General features: G+C 43.2%; 2 protein-coding genes across 2 annotated transcripts; both read left to right on the top strand.

Annotated features, from left to right (window-relative positions):
• Positions 1 to 2,664: 2,664 nt before the first annotated feature.
• LOC131247233 (VQ motif-containing protein 10-like) lies at positions 2,665 to 3,439 on the top strand. Its single transcript, XM_058247644.1, has one exon. The coding sequence runs from the start codon at positions 2,909 to 2,911 to the stop codon at positions 3,212 to 3,214; it is 306 nt and encodes a 101-aa protein (XP_058103627.1). The 5' UTR covers positions 2,665 to 2,908; the 3' UTR covers positions 3,215 to 3,439.
• A 3,346-nt stretch (positions 3,440 to 6,785) lies between these two features.
• On the top strand, positions 6,786 to 7,234 carry LOC131247234 (VQ motif-containing protein 10-like). The gene has a single exon (XM_058247645.1). It carries the CDS (start codon positions 6,920 to 6,922, stop codon positions 7,223 to 7,225), a length of 306 nt encoding a protein of 101 aa, XP_058103628.1. The 5' UTR covers positions 6,786 to 6,919; the 3' UTR covers positions 7,226 to 7,234.
• The last annotated feature ends 2,277 nt before the right edge of the window (positions 7,235 to 9,511 follow it).

Consider the following 9,511-nt stretch of genomic DNA (forward strand, 5'->3'; position numbering starts at 1 on the left):
TCACGACAACAACCTAGAGGCTAGAGAGTGTACAGCTGGGTTACTATTAGCCTGTACTTGAAGCTTCTTCGTGAAGCAATAGGCATAATCTTCTTCAAGAAGCTACGTACGTCCAGTGCCTAGCTCCGAAAGGACAGTTCTGTGGGTGGGCCCACCGTTATGTATATGTACATCCAAACTGTCCATCCCTTTTCTCAGATTATTTTAAGGTATGAACACAAAAATGAAGCATATCCAATGCTAAAGTGGACCACACAAAATAATAATCTTATTCTCGGTTGCATTAAAATGCATAAAGCATTGAAGGTCAGTTGAATTAAATGCAAGAGTCATCTTTGGTGTGGTCCATTTGATCGTTGGATCTACCTCATTTTTTTATTTTAATGCCTTAGAATAATACAAGAAAAGGGATAGACGGTTTGGATGTATAGATACATCATGGTGGGCCCGCCCACAGAACTGCCCATTCGGAGCTGGGGACGGGCGAGGGTAGTACGCAATCCGCGTCCCTAAGCCTACAGCTGTAGGCACGTGTTGTGCGAAGACGAGCACTGATGCTCCTCGAGCTCCGAGTTGTACAAACGGTTCAAAGGACATCAAAGTTATATGGACCCCACAGTGATGTATTTATTATATCTAAACCGTTCATATAGTTTTAGAGATCATTATAGAGTATTATCTAAAAAATAAATCATATCCAAAGATCATATGGACCACACCACAAATAGCAGCTGAGAATGCTCTATCAAGTATGGTCCACTTAATAGTCAGATCTATCTTATTTTTCATCTCAAGCCTTAAAACAAGATTGCCAAATGGATATGGACGGTTTGGATATAACAAATATCCTACTAAATGTACAGAACATGCTAACGTGAAAGCCATTTCACGTTATAGCTGTTGTGTCTGTGACGTTCACAGGCACAGCTGTAACGCCTCGAGTTGCGAGTTGTACGAACGACTCAAATGATATCAATGTTACATGAGCCCACAATGTATTTTTTTATATCCATACCATTTATTCATTTTTCGTGATCATTTTAAATCATTTGGAAAAAAAAAATCATATCTAAAGCTTAAATGGACCACACTGAAAATAATAACGAGGATAATGATTTTCACTGTTAAAAACAGTTAATCCGAGTTGCACCCAATCCGATCTGACTCGGTTTCCCTGGCCGAGTCGGACTCCGTTCGGGTCAGGCCAACAGGGTGTCGGATCTGATCGGATCGCACCCCGGATTGGATCGAGTTCGGGTCAGCATATCAAGATTTCGTATAAGATCGGGTTAGGCCCAATCCGATCTAACTCGGTCCGATGCCCACCTCTACCCAATGCTAATTCCAGAAGCCCACAATACGTTTTCGAAACGGAAATAAATTGGCTACTCCCCCTGCCACCAGCTCCGTGGCTGGTGGTCGGTGCTCCGTGGCCCCACCATGATGTATGTGTTTCATCCATTCCGTTCATCCATTTTATCATATCATTTTATGGCTTGATACTAAGATAAGAGGGATATAAATCTCAGGTGGACCACACCACATGAAAACAATAGTGATTGGATATCCACCATTAAAATCCTCCTAAAGCCCTCTATACTGTTTATTTGACATCCAATCTCTTGATTAGGTCATACATTCCTAGATGAAGAGAAAAAGCAAAGATCAGCTTGATCCAAAACTTTTATGGCCCCCAAAATGTTTTTAATGGTCGACCCTCATTCAACACTGTTTTCTGTAATGTGGCCCACTTGAGATTTGGATATGCCTCATTTTTAGACTCACATTGTAAAATGATCGGTAAAAATAGATGGACAGCATGGATGAAACACATACATCATGGTGGGGCCCACATAGCACCGAACATCAGCCAATGGCTGGTGTCCGGGGGAGTAGCCAACCAATAAACATATTGAATGTCAAATAAACAGTACAGCGGGCCTTAGGAGGATTTTAATGGTGGATATTCAATTACTATTGTTTTCATTTGGTGTGGTCCACCTGAGATTTATATCTCTCTCTCATTTTTGAGTTCAAGCCATAAAATGATATGTAAAAATGGATGAAGGGAATGGATGAAACAAATACATCATGGTGGGCCCACAGAGCACCGACCATCAGCCACGGGGCTGGTGGCAGGTTGTAGCCAATCCGCTTCCCCACAATACGTGGCGCACGTGCGCGGGACCTGCGACGTCCATAGGGTTCTTCATGTACGTTCTCAGCAGTACGCGTTCGTTTTCCCTCTGTCGCGACTCGGGATCGCGCGTCTGTCGCCGTGTACTTGGGGCCCACATGCTGAGTTGTCCAATGATCGGAACCGTCCATGTTGTAGACTCTCTACTATAGACGCCAAGTTAAGAAAATTTACTCTGATTGTGAATTTTAAAGAATTCCGAACAGTTAAAAGAAAATTTTCCATGGCTCAAATTTCAAATCTTAAAACCAAAGGCTAGGATCATCACTGAAACTTGATTGTGTACAGTATTTTATTTACGATAGCAAAGAGAATATGCACCGTTGGAATCATCGAACCATCTCATCATGTGGGCCCCACCGGGGACACTGTATCCCCCGAGTCGCGACAGAGTGAAAACGAACTCCTCGAGGAACCGAGAAAAGTCTTTTTTGTGGGGCCGATTCCACGTTGATAATGTCTCAGCACGAGGGTAGACGATTCGGTCCGTTTCTCGTTGTACGTCTGGACCCAATCTCAGTCCTTGTAGACTGCTGCCAGCCAAGGTCAACACAACCTTCTGACGGTTGGAACCTTCTTCCTCCCTCTCTCCCTTTTATAAAACCATACCATAACTAACTTAAAAAAAACCCAAACAAAACAAATCCAGAAAGAAAAAAGAGGCGACAATCCGACCGTCGATCCAATCCATTGGATTTCTAGACGTTCGCTATGTCCACGGAAGGAAGTTGTCCAGTGAAAGTGAGAATTATCGTGACTGAGTTCGTCGAAACAGACGCGACGAGCTTCAAATCCGTCGTTCAGCGCCTGACGGGAAGAGATCGCAATGTGATTGCAACGGAGAAAATGGCGGAGATATCCAACGGTGCTCCCAAGAAGAAAGTGTCTAAGGCAGCTTGTGTTGGAGAGGATGGATCGTGGGGCTCGCCGGAGAGTTCGGAGCAGCTGGAAGAGTGGGAGAGAATCTTCATGGAGATTCCAAACTTAGATGAATTGAAGGCCTGGTGCGCTGATTGAGATATTCAAGGATACGTTCCCGCCATTTTTATAATAGGGTGGGATATTTTTCACTATCTTTGTTAGTATTTTGGAAATGCAATTTCCTGTTTTTGAGAGGTTATTATTAGTTCATAGAAGATTATTTTTATTTTCTTCAAGTAGATAAGTAGTTTTGAAGAGGGTTGGGTCCACCATGCCGTGATCGATCTGGGCCAATCACCAACCAATCCCAGCCCATTGAAAGCCTAACCGCCGCACAGGGCGGAGGGGACGGCGGATTCGGTGTATCCCTGAATGTGGGACCCATCTTGATGTGTGTCTTAAATCCACGCCGTCCATCTGTTTCAAAAGATCAATTTTAGAACTGAGCCCAAAAATTCAACAGATCCAAATCTCAGATGGACCACACCACAGGGAACAGCGGTTATTGAACGCTCACCGTTAAAAATTTCTTGGGGGCCACTGGAATGTTTATTTTCCAACGGATCGGTTGATAAGGTCACAAAGACTTTGATGAAAGTGCCACACAACTATCAGATTGATCTAAAACTTCTCTATCGTCAATCACCACTGTTCCTGTAGTATGGCTCACCTAAGGTTTGGATCTGCTGCGTTTTTGGGCTTATACCTAAAATGATCTGACCAAACGGATGGACGGCATCGATATAAGAAACATATATCACAGTAGGCCCCACAGAGATCTACCCAAGCCGCGTCCGATGGAGCGTGTTCTATAGGAACAAATGTATGAGAGCCACAGGCCCACAGCTGGCCACGGGTGACCTGGGGTTGGTTTAGGCTCGAATTTTGAACTAGCAGGGCCAGGCCCACTAAACCGGGCTCACTCAAAATGTTGATTTTGCCTGGCCCAGGCTCAATCCATTTCCATCCCAAGGAGAGGTTCTGGCCATTCTTCAGGCTGGGGTATAGTTTATATGCTCTGTTCGAAATTCAAGCTGGTCTGCTCGTTAAGTAGACCACACATGGAAGTTGAATATGGACCATTGACCTGTTTTACCCAACCATCTATTTTTCTTAAACACATGTGGGACGCCTGATGAGTGGACTGATCTATTTTTGGGTAAGACATGCTCATAGTGGGAGCTGCCACATCAGCATGTCGGTGAAAACAATCCCAGGCTTCTAACCCAGGTATGTCTTTGTACAAAGATCCTTCGGTAAGTAAACCTCACCTCATGTTGAAGATTTCGAGTGCTGGGCCAGGGCTTGAAAGCTAGGCCTGGGTTAATGATGAGTGGCCCACAAGGCTTAATATTGGTTCAGTCCAATGTTCAGGTGGTCCACCTTATAAGGAAAGAATGGACTGTTTAAAGACACTTGTAAGTAGTTCCAATTCACCAGACCTGCTTAGTTTAAAGGCACTCGTGGGAGCTTAACGTCGAGCTTTGTGAGTTCCACACCGTGATCCATAGCTCAAGTGGTAGACTGAGTGAAAGATACCTCCTTTCAACACCGAGGTCTTGGTATTGATTCCCTAGTAAGGGTGACTAACAGTGAAGTGTGAACTGACAATATTGTGTACTAAAAAGCTATAAAAAAAAAAAAAAAAAGTTCTGTGAATCCCTACATAATCTGGTGTATGTCGGACTCATCCCATTGACTATATGTATCCTTTTATGGTGGGACACGGGCCTAAAAATCACTGACAATAGTTGAATGTAGATACCCGCATCCATTAAAACTATTATGATTATTTATAAGGCCCACTGAAACTTGGTACAGATTTCCAGCCCATCACATGGTTTAAAATGGAATGGCTCACTTGAGTTTTAGATAAGGTTGATTTTTTGGATATCCAATATCCTAGAGGATACCCACTAGACGCACTCTGGGCCACAGAGCTCAACCTTATAGTACTATTTTCACATGTATAAAGGAATGCCCAGCTGTGCACCAGTTCTTATGGATTCCCGTGACAATTTTTCGAGAACTTACTTTTAGTGATATGAGCCCAAAATCTAAACCGTACACTTGATGCGGCACCCCATGAAACACTTAGGACCCAGCTTTTATTCTAATCCAAGACTTTGGTGGGCCATGGAGATGAGGGAATGTCTCCATTACCTAGATTTATTCTGTTACAATTTGAGAGATTTTGTAGGTTCATTGCTCATGGCTTGATGGAAGAAATTCATTAGTTTCTGAAAATTGAAGATTAAGATTAAGATATTGAATTTCAATTACTTGTTAAATCGTATCAATTAGTAGAACTATTGATAAAAGAAAAGGATGTTGCGTATTAATCATTCACATATTCTTCTAAATTGGTTAATTTGGAAAACTGGTAAAAATATGCAAGAACAAATGGTTTTTATTATTTATTGGAAACATTCCTATAATAAATTTCTCTCTCTCTCTCTCTCTCTCTCTCTCTCTCTCTCTCTCTCTACCTATAGGCATACCCGCCTACGCACGTGCATATCTTTGTGATGCGGCATCTCATGAAACTTGAAGGACTAATTTTCACACCGATCCAAAACTTTTATGGCCCCCAAAATGTTTTTAATGGTCGACCCTCATTCAACACTGTTTTTTGTAATGTGGCCCACTTGAGATTTGGATATGCCTCATTTTTAGACTCACATTGTAAAATGATCAGTAAAAATAGATGGACGGCATGGATGAAACACATACATCATGGTGGGGCCCACATAGCACCGAACACCAGCCAATGGCTGGTGTCCGGGGGAGTAGCCAACCAATAAACATATTGAATGTCAAATAAACAGTACAGCGGGCCTTAGGAGGATTTTAATGGTGGATATCCAATTACTATTGTTTTCATTTGGTGTGGTCCACCTGAGATTTATATCCCTCTCATTTTTTAGTTCAAGCCATAAAATGATACGTAAAAATGGATGAAGGGAATGGATGAAACAAATACATCATGGTGGGCCCACAAAGCACCGACCATCAGCCACGGGGCTGGTGGCAGGGGAGTAGTCAATCCGCTTCCCCACAATACGTGGCGCACGTGCGCGGGACCTGCGACGTCCATAGGGTTCTTCATGTACGTTCTCAGCAGTACGCGTTCGTTTTCCCTCTGTCGCGACTCGGGAAATCGCGTCTGTCGCCGCGTACTTGGGGCCCACATGCTGAGTTGTCCAATGATCGGAACCGTCCATGTTGTAGACTCTCTGCTATAGACGCCAACTTAAGAAAATTTACTCTGATTGTGAATTTTAAAGAATTCCGAACAGTTAAAAGAAAATTTTCCATGGCTCAAATTTCAAATCTTAAAACCAAAGGCTAGGATCATCACTGAAACTTGATTGTGTACAGTATTTTATTTACGATAGCAAAGAGAATATGCACCGTTGGAATCATCGAACCATCTCATCATGTGGGCCCCACCGGGGACACTGTATCCCGAGTCGCGACAGAGTGATAACGAACTCCACGAGGAACCGAGAAAAGTCTTTTTTGTGGGGCCGATTCCACGTTGATAATGTCTCGGCACGAGGGTAGACGATTCGGTCCGTTTCTCGTTGTACGTCTGGACCCAATATCAGTCCTTGTAGACTGCTGCCAGCCAAGGTCAACACAACCTTCTGACGGTTGGAACCTTCTTCCTCCCTCTCTCCCTTTAATAAAACCATACCATAACTAACTTAAAAAAACCCAAACAAAACAAATCCAGAAAGAAAAAAGAGGCGACAATCCGACCGTCGATCCAATCCATTGGATTTCTAGACGTTCGCTATGTCCACGGAAGGAAGTTGTCCCGTGAAAGTGAGAATTATCGTGACTGAGTTCGTCGAAACAGACGCGACGAGCTTCAAATCCGTCGTTCAGCGCCTGACGGGAAGAGATCGGAATGTGATTGCAACGGAGAAAATGGCGGAGATATCCAACGGTGCTCCCAAGAAGAAAGTGTCTAAGGCAGCTTGTGTTGGAGAGGATGGATCGTGGGGCTCGCCGGAGAGTTCGGAGCAGCTGGAAGAGTGGGAGAGAATCTTCATGGAGATTCCAAACTTAGATGAATTGAAGGCCTGGTGCGCTGATTGAGATATTCAAGGATACGTTCCCACCATTTTTATAATAGGGTGGGATATTTTTCACTATCTTTGTTAGTATTTTGGAAATGCAATTTCCTGTTTTTGAGAGGTTATTATTAGTTCATAGAAGATTATTTTTATTTTCTTCAAGTAGATAAGTAGTTTTGAAGTGGGTTGGGCCCACCATGCCGTGATCGATCTGGGCCAATCACCAACCAATCCCAGCCCATTGAAAGCCTAACCGCCGCACAGGGCGGAGGGGACGGCGGATTCGGTGAATCCCTGAATGTGGGACCCATCTTGATGTGTGTCTTAAATCCACGCCGTCCATCTGTTTCAAAAGATCAATTTTAGAACTGAGCCCAAAAATTCAATAGATCCAAATCTCAGATGGACCACACCACAGGGAACTGCGATTATTGAACGCTCACCGTTAAAAATTTCTTGGGGGCCCCTGGAATGTTTATTTTCCATCGGATCTGTTGATAAGGCCACATAGACCTTGATGAAAGGGCCACACAATTATCAGATTGATCTAAAACTTCTCTATGGTCAATCACCACTGTTCCTGTAGTATAGCTCACCTAAGGTTTGGATCTGCTGCGTTTTTGGACTCATACCTAAAATGATCTGACCAAACGGATGGACGGCATCGATATAAGAAACATATATCACAGTAGGCCCCACAGAGATCTACCCAAGCCGCGTCCGATGGAGGGTGTTCTATAGGAACAAATGTATGAGAGCCACAGGCCCACAGCTGGCCACGGGTGACCTGGGGTTGGTTTAGGCTTGAATTTTGAACAAGCAGGGCCAGGCCCACTAAACCGGGCTCACTCAAAATGTTGATTTTGCCTGGCCCAGGCCCAATCTATTTCCATCCCAGTGAGAGGTTCTGACCATTCATCAGGCTGGGGTATAGTTTATATGCTCTGTTCGAAATTCAAGCTGGTCTGCTCATTAAGTAGACCACACATGGAAGTTGAATATGGACCATTGACCTGTTTTACCCAACCATCTATTTTTCTTAAACACATGTGGGACGCCTGATGAGTGGACTGATCTATTTTTGGGTAAGACATGCTCATACTGGGAGCTGCCACATCAGCATGTCGGTGAAAACAATCCCAGGCTTCTAACCCAGGTATGTCTTTATACAAAGATCCTTCGGTAAGTAAACCTCACCTCATGTTGAAGATTTCAAGTGCTGGGCCAGGGCTTGAAAGCTAGGCCTGGGTTAATGATGAGTGGCCCACAAGGCTCATTGGTCCAGTCCAATGTTCGAGTGGGCTACCTTATAAGGAAAGAATGGACCATTTAAAGACACTTGCGACTAGTTCCAATTCACCAGACCTGATTAGTTTAAAGGCACTCGTGGGAGCTTAACATGAGGTCGAGCTTTGTGAGTCCCGCACCGTGATCCATAGCTCAAGTGGTAGACTGAGTGAAAGATACCTCCTTTCAACACCGAGGTCTTGGTATTGGTACCCTAGTAAGGGTGGCTAACAGTGAAGTGTAAGCTGACAATGTTGTTTACTAACAAGCTAACAAAAAAAAAAAGCTCTATGAATACCTACATAATCTGGTGTATGTCGGACCCATCCCATCAACTATATGTATCCTTTTATGGTGGGACACAGGCCTAAAAATCACTGACGATAGTAGAATGTAGATACCCATCCATTAAAACCTTTATGATTATTTATAAGGCCCACTGAAACTTGGTACAGATTTCCAGCCCGTCACATGGTCTAAAATGGTATGGCTCACTTGAGTTCTAGATAAGGTTGATTTTTTGGATATCCCACATCCTAAAGGATACCCACTAGACGCACTCTGGGCCACAGAGCTCAACCTTATAATAGTACCATTTTCACATGTATAAAAGAATGCTCAGCTGTGCATCAGTTCTTATGGATTCCCGTGACAATTTTTCTAAAACTCATTTTTAGTGATATGAGCCCAAAATCTAAACTGTACACTTGATTCAGCACCCCATGAAACACTTAGGACCCAGCTTTTATTCTAATCCAAAACTTTGGTGGGCCATGGACATGAGGGAATGTCTACATTTCCTAGATTTATTCTGTTACAATTTGAGAGATTTTGTAGGTTCATTGCTCATGGCTTGATGGAAGAAATTCATAAGTTTCCAAAAATTGAAGATTAAGATTAAGATATTGAATTTCAATTATTTGTTAAATCATATCAATTAGTAGAACTATTGAAAAAAGAAAGAGATGTTGCGTATTAATCATTTACATATTCTTCTGAATTATATGTACCATCAGGGTCA

This window comes from Magnolia sinica, chromosome 5 (genome assembly GCF_029962835.1).
Source record: "Magnolia sinica isolate HGM2019 chromosome 5, MsV1, whole genome shotgun sequence".
Taxonomy (NCBI): domain Eukaryota; kingdom Viridiplantae; phylum Streptophyta; class Magnoliopsida; order Magnoliales; family Magnoliaceae; genus Magnolia; species Magnolia sinica.

What these genes read in the sequence shown, in the direction of transcription:
- LOC131247233 (XM_058247644.1), top strand. Translation starts at nt 2,909, where the DNA reads ATGTCCACGGAAGGAAGTTGTCCAGTGAAAGTGAGAATTATCGTGACT.
- LOC131247234 (XM_058247645.1), top strand. Translation starts at nt 6,920, where the DNA reads ATGTCCACGGAAGGAAGTTGTCCCGTGAAAGTGAGAATTATCGTGACT.